The 20844-nt window shown below is 51.1% G+C and overlaps 2 protein-coding genes across 2 annotated transcripts; both read right to left on the bottom strand.

The window, feature by feature from the left end:
• Positions 1 to 174: 174 nt before the first annotated feature.
• On the bottom strand, positions 175 to 7410 carry LOC109679885 (zinc finger protein 449-like). The gene is made up of 4 exons (XM_074063468.1): positions 7051 to 7410; positions 5212 to 5416; positions 2262 to 2336; positions 175 to 1969 (listed from the first exon to the last, which is right to left on the bottom strand). The coding sequence occupies exons 1-4, from the start codon at positions 7408 to 7410 to the stop codon at positions 1194 to 1196; spliced, it is 1416 nt and encodes a 471-aa protein (XP_073919569.1). The 3' UTR covers positions 175 to 1193.
• Positions 7411 to 13704: 6294 nt separating this feature from the next.
• On the bottom strand, positions 13705 to 20171 carry LOC109679884 (cancer/testis antigen 55-like). The gene is made up of 5 exons (XM_020154944.2): positions 20084 to 20171; positions 18758 to 18942; positions 15742 to 15886; positions 14907 to 15019; positions 13705 to 13899 (listed from the first exon to the last, which is right to left on the bottom strand). The coding sequence occupies exons 1-5, from the start codon at positions 20169 to 20171 to the stop codon at positions 13705 to 13707; spliced, it is 726 nt and encodes a 241-aa protein (XP_020010533.1).
• Positions 20172 to 20844: the final 673 nt, after the last annotated feature.

A 20844-nucleotide genomic window follows, 5' to 3' on the forward strand; every position in this document is an offset into this window, starting at 1 on the left:
CCACTAACGTTGTGTTTTTAATTGCTGCTCTCTGCCTGAAATGCAGACTTTTCCCCACCGTCTGTGGGCAAGGAGGTGCCATGGCCAGCTGTGTGCGCTCACGAGAGCCACTTGCACCTCTTCTCAAAACTATGCTCAGTGTCTTCACGTAAGTTAATTTGAAAAGGGTCCTGTGAGAGCACCCTTATTTTCCCTGGTCCATTATCAAATAAGAGAGTTTTAAATATATAAAGGTGACCACAAGGCAGAAATAGAGGGAACCTCCTTTATTCATCCAAAGGCAATATAGCCAAAAATTGACAGGGAAAGTTCAGCATTGTCTGCCCCTCGAGGCAAAAAGGAGGGAATGAGATGAAAAGTACAACAATAAGCCGAGGCAAAATCACAAACAACATAACCTCACATTGATGGAAGGTGACAAAACCTAGCCATAAGTCACAACTACAAACTCTGAGTGCTATCATTATTTCCAATGTCAAAGAAAGGCAACACAATAGGCTGCTATCTGCTGGAATCTTACTCCAAAGCAGGGCCCATATGTCAACTCATTCCCTCTTAATGGTCACAGTATTTATTTGTGGGTGCTGTATGCTGCTCTTCATAGCAGTTAGGAATTGGTCACATCGTCCACGTGTCCAAAGTAGACCGTGTTAAAGAGTCAAACGATGCAGATGCAAAAGCAGAGCGCCAAGGCTGCACCAAAGCCAGTGAGTGACTCTGGCATGTGCTGTGGCAGGAATCAAGAAAAGTGCTTGTCTCCATGGTTCAACATGGCATCTCTGCATTGCTCAGACAGTGAACTGAAGAGGCAGGAACGGGAAGAGGGTGTGTATTTCCTTTACAGGTCAGAACTTTATCCGTGCCAATAGTACAGAGCAGCAGAACAGGTGTTACTGGCATGGGGGCCAGAGCTCTGAAAGGAACAACACCATGTGCATGCTTCTTACTTATGCCTAGAACGCGGCTGGCTCAGGACAAAATCATTGTCATTGGAACAGCTAATCAAAGGGTGCCCAGGCCCAGAAAATCAAGTCTAGGATGGTGGCAAGTGTAGGTGAATGCTCGAGAATTTATATGCCTTGGAAGGTGGGTTTTAAAAATAGCTAAGTGCAAAGCTCTTCTCTGCAATGAGCTCAAACAAATCTGCTCTGCCAAGACAGCCCACTGCAACGGTGGGCTCTCAGGAGTTACTGTCACTCTGTGCAGAACCCAGGTACCTCGACGTGCTCAGGGAATTCTTCTCTAAAGTGTGCAGCTTGGTGTGCAATAAGGCCCGATTTCTTTCTGAAGCTTTTAGAACAGTGGCTACACTTGTATGGCTTCTCCCCTGTGTGGATTCTCACGTGAACCATCAGGCTGGATCTCTGCCTATATCTTTTCTCACAATGATCACATGCAAATGGTTTCTCTTCAGTGTGTGTTTTCTGGTGTAGAATGAGAGCTGTCCAACTGCTAAAGCTTTTCTCACAACAGTAGCACCCGTAAGATTGTTCCCTTGTGTGAGTTTTCATGTGCTCCATCAGACTCGACTTATGCAGAAACTTCCTCCTACAGTGCACGCATTGGTACATTTTTTCAGAATGTCTTTTCTGGTGCATGGCAAGGTGTGCCCCGTGAGTGAATTGCTTCTTGCACTCAGCACATTCATAGGGCTTCTCCCCCTTGTGAATGAGCTGGTGGCGATAAAGTTCTGACCTGAGAAGGAACCTTTTCCCACACACGGAGCACTTGTAACCTAGCTCTCCTGAATGAGTTTTCAGGTGAACAGCAAGTTGGTACCTATAAGGAAAACACTTTTCACACTGACCACAGTGGTAAGATTTCTCTCTGGGAACCTTTGGCATGAGGACTCTCAGGTTGAGAGACTCCTCCCAGTTGGAGCTCTCTCCTAGGTGGGACCCGGGCTTCATGCAACTGTCCAGTAGCTCGTCGGGGGGCTCTTTGCAGATAGGCTCCAGTTGTTCGTATTCTGAGAGACAAAATATGAATAACATTTCAGGTTTTTCTGCTTTGGCATTTTATTCATTGTCCCTCCCAGCACCAAAACCCCAAGAGAAGAAACAGAAATAGCAGGTCATCTTCTTCCAGGGAGATTAGACAGATGGCAAAGAAGAGTTACACTCTAGCTGGGCGGGGGGAGGGGGGAGGGAGGAAGGGGGAGCAGGGGGTGGGGGGGAGAAGGTGGAGACACACAAGAGACATCCCCACCCTCTCTACCCTGATGTTCTTTCTTCCCTGGCATTCAGTAACCCCTCACCTACCTCTCTTGGAGCCCAACAGTTCCTCTCCTCCATGCTCCAGCAGGAAGCTCCAGTCAGGCTCCAGCATTTCAGGTCCTGGCCAGAGGGAAAGTGTGGGTGTGGTGGGGTGGGGGTGGGATCTGAGTCACTACAGACTGCCTCAGAATTCAAGATGCTTTCTTGGACATGTGCGCTCTCAGCACCTACGTCCTCCTCACTTAGAATTACTTCACCAACAGCAAGGTAGGTTGAGGTGAGCAGAAACTAGCACTTGCATAAGCTGTGTCGGGAGAGCGCGTGGATTAAGAGTTGGGGAGGATATCTGACCATATCTCTTCTATTGGAAAATTCTTACATCCACTAGACAAGGCTCATTGTGTTTTAGAGCTTAGCTCCGGGGCACTGCTGTTAACATTTAATGTCACTGAGAGATCAGGTCCCTGTGCCCACTTCTGCTGTTGTGATGGAAGCCACCTGAGCAGTTGTTTCATACAGCGGCCTGAAAGCCCTCCTTGTCCTGGTCTAGGCAGACTGAGACTCTGTCACTCAAAAGGCCAGTGCCACCAACTCCAAATACCTTCACAACCAATTATTTGAAAATTAGCCCCCAAAGCAGATTTTGAGCTATTTGGAGCCTGCTTGCTTTGCATACCCTATAAAACTTTGCCCGATACCTGCTGGCTGTTGAAAGGCAAAGCCTTGAGGGAAAAAGAAACCCAAGGTGATAGTGTCTCCTGTCCCAGACAGTGACTATGACTACCCATCAGCCATTCCTGAGAAGATGAGAGGTGACCTCAGCTAGGCCCCTGTGACCCCTCCCTCAGCTGGAAGAACCCTTGCCTGGCTTCCTTCCTGACTCAGGACCTTCCCCATAAGCAAACCTGATTGTCTGTCAACAAAGCTTGGTGAGGCACATCTGCCTCTTGGCCATGTCTTTTTTGGGAGGGGCAGCACTGGGGTTTGAACTCAGGGCCTCACACTTGCTAGGTAGGCGTTCTACAGTTTGGGCCACTCCCCCGGCTCATTGGCCAAGTCTTTCCCTTGTTCAGCCCCCACATCCTTCACCGTCTCACCCCGTGTGGGGAGGATGATATTTTGGTGATAAGAAAATGAGAAAGAAATGTGGGAATGGCTGAGTCCACAGGACAATCAACTGACCTAACAGTTCCAGATGGCATCAGTGCGTGGAACTCAAAATCTGAAAGAGCTCTACATCCATGTAGCAGGCCATTACTGGGTAGCATATGAAACTTGATATTTTTCCTGGCCTCTGTCTGTGCCTCACTCCCCTGAGCAAGCGGTAGTGCCAGTGTTCCACGGACCTCACAGCTTTGGACCTGCCTGGGTGGGTGTGTGTGCGGGGGCCGGGGTGGGGGCATTAGAGGTGCTGAGACACCATAGAAAGATCCTGTTAGGCTCTAGTTATGTGCAGGGCAGGGTGTTGTAAGCACCGTGTGGCCGAGTCTCAGGAAGAAGGTCAGCACACACTTCTGGACCTAGTGTGGGCTATACCTGGCTCATAATGGCACTGATGAGGCACAGAAAGTGGCAGAGACAGGATACTCAGTGCTACACAGCTTACATTTTAGGAGCAGTACTCCTGCTAGTTCTGACTATTGAGGTCTTAGTACCATCTCCCTCTAGCATCTACAAGTGTATGGTTTGAGTTCAGATGAGACAATACTTAAGCCTGTGTCAACCGCAGACCACTTTGCTCCGCGGAAACTGTCTTTCCAGGTCTCTGGGCAAGGACCTGTATGCTGTAGTCACCCCTTCTTGTTCATCACCCAACACCCAGTCAGTCCATCACACCTGCTAAACAACGTTTGAATCACCCCTTTCACCCCATCATCACCAACATGGCTCCAGTCCACCGCCCCCCCTCCACCCCCCCGCAAGGCAGCAAAGGGTCTTCTCTCTGTCTCCAGGGCCTATGCACTCAATGGTCCTCCTGCCCAGAGTCCTCTCCCCTCATCACTTGCACCACTCAGCAGGCTGAGTTCGTGCTGCAGGTGTTTGCCGAGATCCACTTCCCCGACAGGTCATCCCTCCCAGCTAGCCCCCCATGCCCTCCTACACACCTTCCCCATCACATACGGGACAGGCTGTCCTGTGGACATATGTGAACCACCAGCCAGAGGGTGAGCTCCAGGAGGACGGGGGCTGCGTTTCTGCTGTGTTTACTGCCACATCCCCAGGGTCTACCACCTGACCTGGCTCTTGACACATCTGGTGATGCTGGTTGAATGGAAGTGCTAAGATGTGGAAGACATGTGGTTTCTAAGCCCTGGCCCTGTGCTACTTATGGACACATCAGGCACTTCCAGTGCATAACTTGGGTTGTTCTCAAGTTGTTTCCATTTTGTCTGTTGGACCCTTCTGTAGTTCCACCATGCGGTTGGTTAATGTGCCACAACATTCAAACTGTGCCTGCTGAAGTAAGGGATGGGGCTGCAGCCAGAATGGGGCCAATGTTCATGGGGGGTGAGGGGAGGGCTGGGGTAAGGGGCATGGTTTCTAACAATGTAGGAGAACCCCAAGGGGAAGGACACACAGGAGCACCCGGACTACAAGATCCAGCTACCCTTTCCCACTGGATTTGCTCCTTCCAGAACTCACCCTGTTGTGTCGGGAGCAATGACATTGAAACCTTTGTGTGTGTCGCACTCACCTAGAAAGCATGTTAGCCAAGCACCCTGGGTTGTACTAATGAGGAGGGCCTGCGTACCATAATTGGAAAAGCACTCTTCTAGGTGGGGAAATAATAAGATAGATACTTCCTTTACGTGCCGCAAGTAACAGAACCCTCTTTGAGGATCTGAAGACAGCGTATTACCCAAGTATTCAGCCCAAATGAGGTGCTCATGCCATAATAGCAGCTGTAGCCTTTGCGACCCACAATCACAGAACCCCCGAGTTCACTTGAGTTCTCAAGCAGGAAGAAAGAGCAGGAAGAAAACCCTCGCCTTACCAGGATCCAGAAAGGGCTTGCATTTGCCAGCAGCATGGTAGTTCAGCTCTTGCTGCCCTGACTGTGGGATCCACGCCTCTGCCCCCAAGGCCTCTTGGGCAGATCCCCTTAGCTGGAGTGCAGGTGACCGCGAGTGCCTGTGTGGTGGCATGAGTTCTGTTTGCACTGGTGGCAGTTCTTCAAAGAGCGTGTCATCTATGTCAATCTGGGAAAAAGGCCAGAACCCATCAGTCCAAAGTCCAGACACTCTGGAAGTAAACTGCCCACCCACGGTCCAATGAGCCACACGTGTAGCTTGAAATTGCCCAGTGGCCCCGAGAAGCAAGGCATAGAAAGAATGGAGTTTGGCCAACTGTAATAGTATGTCACCCTTATTCTCACATGTCCAAGACCCATGATTTCAACATGTGATCCATGCAAACAAGTACTAGCGAGGTCTTCCGCTGCTTTCCCCTTCATGCAAAGACGTTCACAGGCGGTGTGCTTTTGATACTCAGTGCAGATTTCAGAGTGCACTGGCCACACACTTCAAGCGCTCAAGAGCCAGGAGGGGCTCGTGGCTTCTGTACTGGACAGGGCATGTCTAGACCCTCAAAGGCAAAATCTTCTATAGTTAAAAACCAAGAGGACAGAGAAAGGAAGGGAAACAACTCATTCGTGCTACCCAAGGATGGCAGGAAAGGTTGGAAGCCTCCTGTCCAGGGCGTCACCTCCCCTGATGCCAACAGCTCCTGCAGAGTGTCCTGCCCCACTCCCCCATAACCAAGCGTCCCTTACACACAGCTGGAAGCACCTGCTTCCTCCTCCCAGAGACACTGTCCTGGGCCCAGCTGTGGCCTCTCCAGAGCGAGGCTTCACGCAGCTGTTCTGAACAGAGGACGGTGCCACGGCTCCCACGGGCCGTTTTGGAAATGCTGGCGCATGGTGCCAGTGCACTTTAGTGGGCCAGAGATGGGAGCGTCTCTCACAATGCAGAGCTGTCCCACGTCCCTACCCAACGTGGAGTTCTCCCTCAAACATCCACGTGGGTAACATGACCTTCGGAGAACCACATCCTGCAGATCAGTTACAGACAAAATACTTGGCACATTTTAGCGTGACTCTGATTTCTTGGGAATGCACTCCTGTGCAAAGCAGAGGAAGACTATGTGACTTATTGTTCCCATTTACCAAGACTTGTTTGCCACTTTGGGAAATCACATGACAAGCAGCAGTACTGCTCATAGCACTTGTGCCTCACTGTCTGAATTCCTAAGTGTCACATCACACTGAATCTAAGCACGGATGGAGGCATGTGACTGCTTCCTGATGTCATCCGGTGAGGGGAAGCCCAAACAAGTTTATGCAGAGGTGCACATTAGCAATAATCAACTGTGTTCCCTTCCTTTAGGTCCTCTCTAGACCCTGCTGGGCTCGGGGCTGGAAAGCAGTTTCGGGAAAGAGCCACATAGTAGTTTCCGATGTGTGGGCAGCATTCGCCCTGCCATCTCTTCTCCTTCCTCTCTTTTCTTAACCAACTCTGAAACGAGGTAAAACCCCTCACTCGTGCATTGGCAGGGCTCATGCACACGGGCCGAGCCTGGAACTGGCCTTCAGGCCGTCGAGCCAAATATGGATGGATTTGGTCGATGCATGCAGCTGAATTCTGCTATATGTGAATTTCATTTAACGATAGCAGAGGGGATAGGATCAGCCAGAGAGGGTTAAGAGCCAGTGAGCCAGCAGAAGGGAGAACTGAAAGGGCTGTGGAATGACACAGGCATAAAACATCTGGTCCATACCCAGCTGCCTCGGTGCCTCTTTGGGTCTAAGAACAAAGGCCCCAAACTCTTTTCTTACCTGGTACTCTGGTCTCTCATGTACTCTCTGTAAGTCTTCTATGAGGGAAAAGAGTCTTTCTTTGTTCTCTGGGCAGTAAGTGCTCACCCTGGCCTCTAGGTGGGTGGGCAGAATAGTCAGGAATTGCTCCAACACGAGCAGCTCCAGGATTTGTTCCACAGAACGCATCCTTGGCTTCAGCCACTGACTGCAGAGCTCCGAGAGTTTTCTGAAAACTTCCCGAGGCCCAGCTTCTGCTATGTACTGGAACTGCCTGAAGCGCTGGCGGGAGGCTTCACTGTCTGCGTCGTCCCGGTGCAGCACGGGATCCCCTTTGCACAGGAAGGGGGCCAGGAGGGAGTAGTCCGCGGGGCTATCCATTGTGCCCGCTGGCTCCTTAGAGCTTATCTGGGGCCTGAGGCCTCAGATTCCAGGACGCTTCTCTGCGAACTCCTTCGGGGGAGCCACCTACAGCAGAGGAAAACGTGAGAAGTGAGGCATAGCGGTGGCGATGAGAAGACATACTCAGTGCCCTCAGGTTTTCAGAATCAAACCTTACCAAGCCCGAGGACATGGACTGACTCTCTTCCCAGATAAATACGCATACGAGTCCACCTCTGCGTTCAGCTTGCAAAAGTTTCCCATAATCTCCAAGCCCATCCACAGACCCTCTGGCACTGCGCCCTCCTCTCCAGCATGAGAGCCAACACCCCCATGTGGCCACTTCAGTGGGAATAATGAAAATCACCAATTGAGTTGCCGGCCACATTTTAGCTGCAGAGAGCTATCCAGCATTGGGCAGTTCTGCTCTAGAAGTGCATGGGCCCCAGGCTGGTAACCCCTGCAATTAAGGAGACTCCTACAGATGTGCAGGCCTTGAGCCCACTCCCAGTCTAACGAGGGCAATCTTGTGTTTCTGAATACCGGGAGACTGCACACACACTCTCACACACACACACACACACACACACACACAGACACACAACACACACACACAGACACACACACGAGTAGGAACACTAAGGAGAGATTGTACTGCAGAACCTCAAAAGTTCTTCTAGCTTGCAGTCCCCCTTATAGCCAGGCCCTGCAGGGACAGCTAGTTCTCAATCCCTTGTCTTCTCATTGCAGAGTATGTGTGATCTTACTATTGACTCCATGCCCTGCTCCGCCATCCCCTCCCAACATAGCCTTCCAAGCAGCCCACCTATGAGGAAAACACACTGCACTGCCCAACGGGCCCTGGGAATTTGCTGTGCGTTCTTCCTGAAGGACGCTTATGGAGTTCCCGCCACGTGCCAGGTACAGTCCTAAGTGTCCTGCATAGATCAGTTCAGTTAGTCCTCACCGATGTTGGGAGCTGGGGAGTAGCGTGGCCCGCTGAATGCATAGGAGGGAAGGGAGGTTTAAGGCCTGGGGGGCGGGGGGGGGTGGAGCTCAGCTAAGCTGGCCACATTCCCAATGCCAGAAGGAAGTGACGATGAGGTTAGAATCTATGGTTTCCTGCATTTGAGAAGTCTAAATAACATGAAAATGTTCTTGTCACAATCTCTGAGGTCACGGACACGGTCACAGACACGGTCACAGACGCGTCTCCGCGGGTCTCAGGACTTGTACCTGCAGGTGTGCTATGGGTTGGCCTTCACTCTGTGTTTTCTGGGATTGATCCGGTACCTGCCCTCTTGTCTGAAGGAGGCCCTAAAAGAGAAATGTGTGTGATTCCCTTCCCACAGCAGACTCAATATTCACCGTCCCCATACCATTCCACCCAGTGCCTGTGTGCATAAAAGGAGGAGACTCAGGGCTTCGCGACTTCATCATCTGTTCTGTGCAGATCCAGTGGTGTGGAAACTGAGTGCCAAACAGCATTGTCCCTCCCTGCACAGAGGAAGTGCCCGACAGAATGAGGATCAGCCTGCTGTATGCGACCAACCTGGGGTTGAAAAAAGCTGAGGTGAAAACTGTATGGGGAACGGACATGGACAGAGTTTTTGTCGTCATTCCCTAAACAGTGTGGTATAACAACCATTTCCTTAGCATTTACATTGTATTAGATGCTATGGGTGCTCTAGACACGATTTGAAGTATGGGGGAGATGGAGAGATGGAGACGTGACTAGATTGTATTCAAATTCTAGGTCACACTATAGAAAGGTATTGAGTGAGTGGGTGTGCTAGGGTAATCCTCGAAAGGTTCGGTCACCAGTCCTCCTTGGGTAACAAGGGAGGACCGTCATTGCTGGCCATCACTGTGCCCCAGGAAGGTTCTAATGTCTTTAGCCAAGGCTCCCAAGCTTCAGGCTGGGGCCCTTCGAGTGTGGCTCACCCATGCACGTGCCCCGCCCTCCCCTAACTGACTGCGAAGCTTTCTCTAAGTCTACCAGGGAAGTGACCTCGGGGGATCCTCTCCAGGGGCTGGTCCCAATTCCAGTTCACCTGACCACTGGAGCGTGGTTTCTCCTGAAACCCTTGTGCAGTGTTCCCGCCCTCACAGGCCCTGGGCAGGCAGGCTGTTGGTTCCCCAGAAGAGGGCACTTGGGGAATGTGGGAAATGTCCCCGAAAAGCCCCAAATCCGGAATAAGAACAGACGAGGTGGTGCGGGGCAGGCTCCCTGAGTGAGTGCTGTGCCAGAGGGGGTGACACAGCCCCGCCCCGAAGGGGGCTCCTCCCGCTCTGCTCTGCTCTGAGGAGGCCCGGCCTCACCCTGCTCGCGGGTAGCTCCCTCAGGGACACGGGGCTCACAGGAATGCCAGTGGCCTGCCCGCAGGTCTCTTCCACCCACAGCCGCCCCCGCCAGGCCCCCCTATCGCGACACCTCGTGACCCCCGCAGCCCCTGCCCCTCCCCCATCCTCGGGAGAACTGGGGTCCTCCCGGCCTCTGTGCCTCCTGTGGGTGTCCGCGCCCCAGCCCCAGCGACCACGCGGAATGGCCCGCCGCTGCAGGTCTTCCCTACCCCTTCCCCTCCCGAGGGGCTGACAGGGACCTGTTGCCTGTCGCGCTCTCCGCGCACCCAGCGCCCAGGTCCTGAGGGAGACCCAGGCCTGATCAAGGCGCCCCCTGGCTGCGCACGCGACGAGGAGCAAAGGAGGAGCTCGCGTCGCGCCCTCCTGCTCCCGCTCGCTCGCTCCTCACAGAACCGGCGCCCGCCCGGCGGCCTGGCGCTCGGCGCTCTGTCCCGCGTCTGCGAGGGAACGGAGCGCGCCACCTGTGCCAGGGCGGGAAGAAGGCGGGTTGCTCAGGCCCCTGGGGGAAGGGAGCCCCCCATCCCGCCTCGCGAGGGAGTCCGAGCCCGGGCCTGGCGCCCTGTGGCTTCTACCTCTGCCCAGTCCCACAGGCTAGCAGGGGCTCGCAGCTCCTTCACCGTCCGGGCCTGGCCAGGGCTGGAAGCCCCCAGTTACTGTCCCCCCCCCGCCCCCGCCCCGGCTCACGGTGCCAGGACAGCTGCGGACACACACGGGTCCTGGCTGAGGAAGCCAGACCAGGGAGGTGGCGCCTCAGGACAGAGAGACGGCACCTCCCCCACCCCCACCCCCAGCCCACCTCACACCCTGCGACCCCTTCTGGGTGGGAGGGGAGTCGCCCCTCTCCGGCCTCCGGGGGGGCGGGGTGGGGGAGCTCTGGGCTCTCTTGAGTCTCGCGGACTCACTCCTCAATGTCCCCGTGCCCACTGCCACACAGGGCTCGCTGGGCTTCTTCCTGGCCTCGCTCTGAGCGGTGACCTCAACCCAGCCTCCTCCGTCTGCCTCAGCCAGGTGCGTAGCGCGGGCCCACGTGTCCCGCGTACTGCACGTGCAGCTTAGGTCTGCGGGAGCAGACCAATGGGAGCCAGCGGCTGTGGGAAAGTCCTTCTCTAGGCCTTGTGACTGGGTGACAGGGTCAAAGAGAGGCCAGCCGATCCCTCCCGGTACTCCATACTGCGTGATGTCCGCTTGGGAGACTTGGGGACACTGAGGCCGTAGTACTTCCCACAGGGGGTACGCTCCCACTGCATTGCTAGACTCCGGGCTTGTCAGATTACAGCCCGCACCTGGTGCGTGGCCTGGGGGACGCAGCGGGAAGGTTGTGCACCTCTGCTCCTCTCTAGGGCACACCTGCACATTAAGACCCCTACGCCCTCCCTTCCTTGTCCATTTTCCGGACATCCGTGTGAGTAGGGGGGCTCCCTTCTGAGGCCAGGCCTGTGTCAGACGTGTGCTCTCAATCTGTGCAGTTGTACACTGCACATGCAAAACACACTTCTTCGCTTTCATAGAAGGAAGAAATAGCACCCACAGAGACCAGTTCTTGAGCATGACAAACAACGGTCCTTTGCACTCACAAAACACCCCCTTTAGGAAGAGACGGGACTCAAAATTTCTCATGCGAAAGGATAAGCTAGAAGCCATTAGCAACACAAGCACTAACAGTTGAAACTCAATCAGAATGAGATACTTCAAGCACCCCCTACTCAAAACACCATCCATAATTGTGGAGACCAGCCCAGAAAACACTGTGAATTGGGCCCTGAACAGGTTCCACTTTCTTTTTAACGGAACTTCATTTTCAAGACTCATTTCAGGCAGTAAGGCCTGTGTGCCAACTTCTGCTCAAGATCATTGTCTTAGTTCCCTCCCTGCAGAGTGGTATCCCAAAGGAGCAACTATACATCAGCACTTTTCTGCACCCCATTCCCATAATGGCATGTGTAAGCTCGACCTGGGAACAATGGAGACTCACAGGCTCATGGTCACAGATCCTCACCTTTTCATATCATTTTTGTCCCGCCTGTACAAGGTACGTGTCTAAACCAGCTCCAAACTCACTGTTCCCAGGGACTTTTATGGAAAACAATGTGACCTGCCACCGAGGGTGACATGATTAAGGAGCCTGCCTTCCAAATAATGGCCAAGAGCCTCAGAGTTGATGTATTCCTCCCCCCAACACACACACAAAATCAAAAAAGTATGCAGAGTGCAGCTCTGCTGGGCCTGTCCCCAAAGAAAGCACATGGATTCTGGGATGTGCTAGCTACAAAGAGGAAGGAAATTTACACATTCCCCCATCAGCTGCACCGGAGCCACTTGAGTGATTCCCTCAGTCCAGGGAGGTCCTCTGACAAACAGCCGCCTTGACTGAGTCACACCTGATCCCGCTGACCATACCCAAGCTGGCTCCCAGAGAACTCTTTCACACCAGCCAAGCTGGACAAGGAAATGGGAGATGGTTGGAGCACAAGGCCATGTGTCTCTCAGGTCCAAAGGTGGCCGTCTCTGAGACTCCCAGGGAGCGTGGCCTGCTTGGGAGGGACGTTCCTTTCACAGGAATCTGGACCTGCCCCAGCTCCCACTTGCCCTGCCTCCCCTAGGACCTACAGTTTCCCAGGTAAGGAAGACCAGGGGACAGTAACAGAAGCCAAGTTCCATTAAGGCCCTGAATATTGCTGTTTGGGTTTAGTTCCAGTGTCTGCAACAGTTCCTGACACTTAGGTGGCAAAACTGAACGCGTGGAGTGAAACAATGAGCAAAAGCCCAAACTTGCGAGGTCACCCCTCCTCTGGCTTCCTTTATTATAAAGTGGTGCACTAAACACTGGGTGATTGGGAAGTACCCCCAAGATCGCTAAAGCAAACTGAAAACTCAGCTCAGTTGACTTGGGACCAGGAGCTTATGGCAGACTTAGGAATCCAAGGCCTGCCGCTGAGCTCACAGCCAGGTTCCGGGGACGCCAACAGCTCCAAAACCAGACACGGCTCCCTGGTTCAATGCTCTGTTAAGGGAAAGCAAGCAGTTTCATGGAGTCCGTGTGTGGGGCGTTGGTAAGCTCCTTCCCCATGGGCAGGCAACTTCCCCTTCCTGCAAGGGGCTCTGGGTTTGCCCCGTGATTCGGGTCTGCAGACAGGCTGCACCTCTCCCACAAGGGGGGTCCATGGAGGCTTAAGTACCCCACATGTGGCGGTGCTTCTCTTTAAGGGTCAACTGAGGCCTTCGTGGGAGGCTGACCCATTGACTCATAGGGATGGAATGATGAATTAACGGCAGGTACGCTACTGATGCTCACATAATCCATTTATTGAACTTGTTTAACATGTAACCTGCCTTAGGCGCTACCAGGCACGATCCTAAGTGCTTGCTGGTGGAGTAACGAACGCCACTTGCCCCCACATTCACACAAACCTGAAAGCACCCTATCTTACGGCACTTACATGGTAACATGGGAGGAAGGGTCACAAGTAAATGGTAAATAACAAACCGAGTAGGTGACAGATGTCAAAGGCCGTGGGCAATTGGACACCGCACACACAGCCTAAGGGGGACTCAAAACCGCAGGCACGCTGCAACTTTAAATCAGGCCGTGAACATGCGGGGCCCGTGACTCAATTTAGCCGCTTTGTCCCTGCAGGTTACTTCCTGGGCAACCCAGGCCACCGCCAGCACAGAATTCACAACCGGCCATGGGAAACAAGGAGTTTAACCCAATGGCAGTGTCGTTTCTTTCCTACAATCAAAAGCCAGGTCTATGTGCTTTCCAATTGATAATGTACTTCCCTAAAGTCGGCTCGCGGTCTCAACCGCTCCCTACGTTTACAGGGAAATCCTAGTTAAGATATTCTATATGGTTCCTAACGTAAACTTTGCCATTACGCCAGGCCTCCTAGGCCCATACAAGTGAACAGGAACAGGCAAGAAGAGGCTTGGCTACTGCGACATTTGCACTGGGGTCATGGAAACCGCTCTCCAGGTATAGCAGGACTGAGCGCTCTCCACTATGACCACATCGACAAGGTCATGTAATTGAGGAACGTATCCAGGAGGAAGTTTCAGAGAATCCAAAGTGAAAAAGATAGCGTCGTCTATCACCCCTTGACTTCCGTGCATGTTACTGATGTAGACCTGCGACAGAAAGGACAGACACGGTTTTAGAAAACCATAATCATCCCAACGGGCCCAGCACCTCTCACCATGGCTCAGTCCTGCCGAGCGCTCCACCCCTCCGCCGATTCCCAACCTGCCCCCGGCACACTGGCAACACCAGGGGTGCTCTGTGAACACACCGGTGCCCAGGGCCCACCTCACACCGAGTATGGCAGAATCTCTGCGGATGGGCTCTGGGTCTCTCACGGGAAGCCTTGCTCCGAACATTACCCACAGTGGGTAACACTGCCTCTATTTCCATTGAACTCCCCCTCATTCTCAGGTTGCACTACCCAAGTCGCTACCCAGCTTTTATCGGTAAGCTCAAGACTCACACCCGCTTCGTTCCGTCTTTCCTCACACCTTTCTTGTGCACAAATTGTTTTTTCTACCTGTTTTTGCAGAACATCCGAATACAAAAAACAAACAACAACAACAAAAAACCCCTACATAACGTAGAAATTAAGTACCTGTGTGTTCTACCTTACTTCCTATTGGAAGTTTTTCCACTTCAATAAGCAAATAGGCTCCTCTTTGGCAAGGAATGTGTCTTCTACAATTGTAGCCACACCCAACAGAATCCTGGGCACAGCCAGGCATGGTGGCTCCCTCCTGCAACCCTAGCTACTCGAGAGGAGGCAGGGAGACAATGGGAGGATCAAAGTTCGAGGCCAGCCCTGGGGAAAAAGTGCATGAGACTTCATCTCAGCTAGTGAAAAAAGTTGAACGTGGCAGGTGGTATGCCCCTCATCCAGGCTACGCGGACCAGCCCAGCCCTGGAATTAAACGCAAGACTCCATCTGCAAACTGCCTAGAGGAAACGGGGCCGAGGGTGTGGCTCAAGCAATAGAGAACCTGCCTAGCAAATGCAAAACTCTGAGAAGAATCCCCACTACTGACAAAAACTACGAACCCTGGGCAAGAAAATGATTACTGTGGAAGAACTGTCACAAACTAATGACAAGCGTGACACGGAGTCCAATTACCTCATCAATATGACTACAGTTAGTGGGCTTCAACGAGTGTGCGATGATGTTTGAGGTGCCAGGCTGGGTGGAGTATTCAACTTGGATCCAGTCACCCTTGTAAGGCACAAACCCTAAAACAGCCAAAGGAAAACTGGAACAATTACCTCTTCACTTAGGTCACATTCACAAATCCTTGACGCAAGGCAGTCAAGTACACAGGAGGAGCACTGAATTTAACTTCTTACCTGCCCTTACAGCTTTAGCTACAGACAAACTCTTACAGAATATATGCTCACCCTTAACATAATTCCACAATGTGCATATGTGCAAGCACACACACTTGCATGGGGAGAAAGAAAAAAAAGATGGGGGAAGAGGAAGGCAGAGAGGGAGAGAGAGAGAACCATAAGGTCACCTGCAACATTCTTTTGAAGCATTTGACCTATGTTGAAATAGCAACCCTGGGGAGTGATGAGAGGGTAATGCGGGATGAGTATGTATGAAAATGTCATGGTGAGATACATTAAATATGTGAAAAATAAGTATATAAACAGAAAATGTTCACATGAAATAGTGAAAAGTAAAAGGAGTCTTAATTTAAAAATAGAATACACGAAGGCTGTTTTCAATGTCTAGAGATGAAATACCTGCATAACAAAGAACTTTGACACTCTTTAGTGGTTGCATTCACATATGAGAAATGACAGAAAGACTTTTTATAAACATCTCCTATGTGTCCCTGTACCATTACCTTCCATTCCAAACTGCGGACTCAAGAGCTGATAACTCAGACCAAATTGATCACAGCAATTTCAGTTCTCGTATTGCATTTCTCTAAAAATGTAACTCGTACCTTCAGAAACAATGTCCATGGAGAAGTAAGTGTCATTACTAATGTAGACAGCATCGCTTGTCACAGCAGTGACACAACTAATCAAAAGTCGAGTTCTGAGGCCTGATAGCCCATTGCAATCAAAGGGATGGGAGAAAGGCTCCACCTGGAAGATAAGGGGACAGTTACATCACACCAAAGAAAGACTTAAAACGGGAGCCTGTATGATTCCGGGGAATCCCTATCAAAACAACTACAATTTGGTAAGTTGGCCTGTCACCGTCCTGTGGATGCTTGCAAGATACCGGGTTCCCCCGTCAGACACAAAGGGCTTCATTACTCGAAGCAAAAGCAGCCACTACCCATCACTGTGAACCCCACTGGTGTTCAAGAAACAGTCTATGGAACCCTCCTCAACGCTAGCCCATACATTTCATGTGACCAATACATCACGGTCATGAGAGGAGGGTAAAAATGATGTCTGCACTTGCTTCACAGATTGCTAAACTGCACTCAAAGCGTGAACTGCACATCTAGGTCTAATGCACGTAAACCTACAAGATATAATGAGAGCTCCGGGTTCACCCCCCGAGTCGTGTCTGCAGATGGGCCGCACCTCTCCCACGGAGGCTTAAGTACATCACAAAATGTTTTTCTCTAATAAGCATTAACTGACGTCCTCGTGGGAGGCTGCACCTTTTAGGAGTACCAATTTTTGGAGGGTATTATGGGAAGATACCTACCTCTAAGCAACTTGTGACAATCAAGTTTCAAAATCTTTTCCGGGAGGAAAAATTTTTACACTGAGTGAAAATAAGATCATTGTTTGGAGGAAGTGGCATTTGAACTGTGTGTGAAAGAAGAGAAAGAAGTCACCTGGTAGATGGGGATGGGGGCAGAGCAGGGAGGGACACGGGAACAACAAGAACCCTTTAGGAGAAATGGGAGGAACACCATCTACCCAAGGTCCGGGACTGGGGGACAGAGGCATGACGTGACTGACGTTGGAGAGCTCACCACAGTGGGAAGAGATTTTAAAGACGAGTCACGTGAGGGCTGAATTAATCAATGAAAGATGGGAGCCCATATGGAGGCTTATCAGAAGTAATGGACTTATTTTAAAATTTTCTTCATTACACGTATAATGCATGTTCATCATAGAAAAAGAAGAAAAGACGTGAGCACAAAGCAGAAAACGATTACTCACATCCCATAAAATCCAGAAAGCCGCTGACTACTTCTTTGCTATTTACCGTGTGCCAGATATTTCTTTTTTTCCCCCTCCCACAAACACGCATGCCAAGTTTGAAAAAAGAATTAACTCTGCATGTAGTGTTAAAGTATCACGGGGAGGTCACAAACATTTTTAGAAGACAAGAGATCACCGAAAGGCTAATACGGCATTCCAATGAACGAATGTCCCGTATTTAAGTGGCCCAGTTCCACAAAGTCTGGCATTTAGTTGGCATCCTGTGTAATACACTGCCTACCTGGCTCACGCGTTTCTGCGGTACAGAGTCCTAGGAGTAACAGTTCTTGTCAGAAGATTTCCGATGCATTCCTGGGCCACTGTGGTACGAGGTGTGCTCAGGGCTTTTTCAAAGCCTAGTTCATAGCTACTACGATTTCTCAACTGGTGTCTTTCCAGCGGCCAATACCAATCTCAAGGGCCTTTGCCTCTGCTTCACTTCAACTAGGAGTGAAGCACCAGGCTCCTGTCCGTCTATCCACCGCCACCTCTGTCAGCATCCTAGTGGATGATCCATCACGCCTCCTGCCTGCTCGGTGCTCGGTGTCCGTCACAACTGCTGACCTCTCTGTGCCCTGACTGCATTCCAGCGCACAGCCATCCTGCACACTCGACATCCCCCCCCCCCAGCTTCCCTGTCATCCCCTCCACCCACACTCTGCCAGTTCCCTTTCTTTGCCCTTGCAAACACCGCTAGCATGCTAGGGAATGCAGACAGATTCAAAGGTTTGAGAGAAACGACTGTATGAGACAGACAGCCTTCCCCATCAAAAGGGGAGATGTGGATTACGCAATTCATGGTAAGTAGTGACTAGACAGCCTTCAGCAAAACAAGATATGGATCCTTCTCTCAAGACAGCACACCTAAATCAAATGCAGGCTGACCGAATGGTTCCATGCAAAAAAGTAAATGAACAACTTTCAGAAGAGAAAGTGAGTATTTGTGTGAATTATGAACTGCAATTAGCCTAAGGATTCTTGCTAAAGCCAAAAACCAAATGGACAAGACTGACATATTGATATGATACGAAAGATACACATAAAACAAACATATAGACTATTGGGGGAGATAACGTGAGGACTACATCTACTACTTCTCCTGATAAAGACCTCGCTTCTGCTAACATGGAAAGAGCTGAGATCTCTTCTACACAGATAGTTTGAAGAAGAGAAAAAGCTCTACTGTCATTAAGACATTCTGAAATTCAAAATAAAATTCTGAGACAGCTCTTCACTTCTCATTTTTTAAGTGATTTCAGATCAATAACATGCAAGTCCTTTTCAAACAGGTTGTTCTGCAGCCTGTTGCTGGAAGAATCAATTAGGAGAGTGTAGCTAAAAACTAATTTGGTAATAACCCTTTACATGGTACACATTTGGACTGAGGTGTTTACAGAACTCTGCAAATCTTCAAAGCGTGATTAAATCGTATTCTTAGAACTTTCTGTTATGTCAATTATTCTTCAATAAAAGTATGATAAAATGCAGAAAATGCACATTGTTTGGCGTATTAACTATGCTTTTTTATACATACTTTTGGAAAAACATTTGTTTTACCGGAGATATGGAAGTTACAGCGTTAGTTCGTCATATTGTTTACATACTAGAACTGACAAACCACCTTTAAGTATAGGTAGGAAAATCCCCAAAAATATCAGAACAGAAGAACCTGTAGGTCCACGGGAATGGGGCGTCAACTCTGACTCTACGTCCACTGGACAGGTCAGTGGCGCCTTGAATTAATCCCAGAAAGAATATTGAAGAGGCTCTCCCTGAACTCAACCTTACTTTGATTGCTTCCAATCTGTGAGCTGTTTCTTCTTCTTCCACAACCGCAATAACTTGCTGTCCAACTCTCAGTGGGACGTTGCCAGTCACGGCAACATTATGGAAGAAGATGCAGTCATCAATCCAGCCATGATCAGGACACAGAGATGTCACAACTCCCCGTATAGTGTGCAAGTAGGTGCTGCCTATGGCAGAGGTAAACGAAGGTCCCATTAGCTAATCTCAAATGCAAGCACTCACTACAAATAAGTTCAGTGCTGGCCTCCTGTGCAGCCCTGAGCACATTTCTTAACTTCTCTGACCATTTTGTCACCTGTTAGCTGAGTGCAATGGCAATTTCTCTCCATAGTGGTGTTGTGACCACTGACACACAGGTTACCTGTTTAGAGCTGTGAGTGCCTTGCCCAAGTGACAGTGCGAATGTCATCGTGATCATCCTAACTGCAAAGGAAGAGTCTTTAAGCTTCCACTGCTGTCAATGGATACCTTTATCTTCATCGCCAGCAAACGAGCAGTCATAGCTTGGTTCATTTCTCCCCACTGCCCCCACCCCCTCCCTTACCACCCACACCGCCCCCTCCCTCCCCCCCCAATACCCAACAGAAACTATTTTGCCCTTATTTCTAATTTTGTTGTAGAGAGAGTATAAGCAATAATAGGAAGGAACAAGGGTTTTTGCTGGTTGAGATAAGGATAGCTATACAGGGCATTGACTCACATTGATCTCCTGTGCGTGGGTGTTACCTTCTAGGTTAATTCTTTTTGGTCTAACCTTTTCTCTAGTACCTGGTCCCCTTTTCCTATTGATAGCTCTAGATTCTTAACCAGCTCCCCAGCCGCAACACTGCAAGATCTAAGTCTGTTCCAAAACTGCGTCCAAAATTATCGCTCTTTCCTGCACGAGGAACGGCAAGCAAAATTTGGGAAGTGCCTCCAGCAGCCTGCACGCACAACGGGCCCCCTCCCTTCCTCTGGGACCAGACATAGGACTCGTCCACTTGGCTTCAAGTAAGAGACGTGTTTGGTTACGAGACCAAATTCTGCCTCAAAGTAGGGGGCTCCGCTTCTTCCGGAAATAGAAAAAGGCCTCGCTCAAGGGCAAAGGCAGGGCGATACAGCCAAGGAGGCCTTTTGCGCCACAACTTCGCGGTGGCCCGAATGGCTGCCCGCTTTGGACCACCACGTTTGTGGCACGGTGGGATGGGTGGCGGCCTAACTCTTGGGGACTCAAGGGCCCCTGCCCCACAGCGGACCCTCAAGATGGCTGCGCCTCCCTTAAGAGGAGGCTCCTAAGCGTGGAGGACAGGGGCACTCGCCCGGGCGTACCTTGCAGCAGACTCTGCTGCTGTGCGTAATAGGCCGGCTGCCTCCTCCTCCGGAAGAAGGCTAAGACCCGGTTCAGAAGTCGCATCATGGTGCTGTCACCTCCTGCCTCCAAGTTGTACCACGTGGCCTTCTCTGTCGCACGCCCTCGAGGCACAGAGACCGGTCTGTCTGGGTCCGGGTAAGCCTGGAGCAGCGCAGCGCCAGCCACGTGCAGACAACGTAAGTGACGGTGCTAGAGCGGCCTCCAGGCCAGCCCGTGCCACAGCGCCACCAGCTGGGCTCCCAGCTTCCCCGTCAGTTCCCCTCTCCTAGGCTGCTACAGAGCCCGCCTCTTCCTCTCACCAGCCAATGACGGTGCTCCCAGTGGTCACGTGGCCCTCCATGGGCCATAAAAGGCAGTAGGTGGAGTAGCTGGGGAAACATGGCTCCTCCTATTTAGCCTGGAGGCTTCTTGGTTCCCGGTGGAGCCTGGGTGGGGCTTGTGCCCTGGCTGTGCAAACCAACCGCCAAAATCCAGCATGAGGCCGAACGTAAGGACTGGTCACACAGGCGGACAGTCTGCGGTTTCTCTCAGCATGGAGGTAATGTGTGTGTGCTTCACGTCCTGTGCTTGTGCTTCATTTTAGGGATGGCGAGTCCTTCTGTTTCATATTATGGCGTCCTTTATCATTTGCAATGGTAACTTACCATAGAATTCCTTCACAATTATGCCTACCACTTACTCCTTGTTTAAAACGCCTAAATACTCCAGCCAATTACTC

Source organism: Castor canadensis, chromosome X (assembly GCF_047511655.1).
Source record: "Castor canadensis chromosome X, mCasCan1.hap1v2, whole genome shotgun sequence".
Classification (NCBI taxonomy): domain Eukaryota; kingdom Metazoa; phylum Chordata; class Mammalia; order Rodentia; family Castoridae; genus Castor; species Castor canadensis.

What these genes read in the sequence shown, in the direction of transcription:
- LOC109679885 (XM_074063468.1), bottom strand. Translation starts at nt 7,410, where the DNA reads ATGGATAGCCCCGCGGACTACTCCCTCCTGGCCCCCTTCCTGTGCAAA. An exon ending in ATGAGAGACCAGAGTACCAG is followed by an intron (nt 5,417 to 7,050) that starts GTAAGAAAAGAG and finishes CCTTTTTCCCAG; the next exon opens with ATTGACATAGATGACACGCT. An exon ending in ACTGTTGGGCTCCAAGAGAG is followed by an intron (nt 1,970 to 2,261) that starts GTAGGTGAGGGG and finishes TTTGTCTCTCAG; the next exon opens with AATACGAACAACTGGAGCCT.
- LOC109679884 (XM_020154944.2), bottom strand. Translation starts at nt 20,171, where the DNA reads ATGATGCGACTTCTGAACCGGGTCTTAGCCTTCTTCCGGAGGAGGAGG. An exon ending in GCAGCAGAGTCTGCTGCAAG is followed by an intron (nt 18,943 to 20,083) that starts GTACGCCCGGGC and finishes CCTCTGCCATAG; the next exon opens with GCAGCACCTACTTGCACACT. An exon ending in ACAGATTGGAAGCAATCAAA is followed by an intron (nt 15,887 to 18,757) that starts GTAAGGTTGAGT and finishes CTTATCTTCCAG; the next exon opens with GTGGAGCCTTTCTCCCATCC.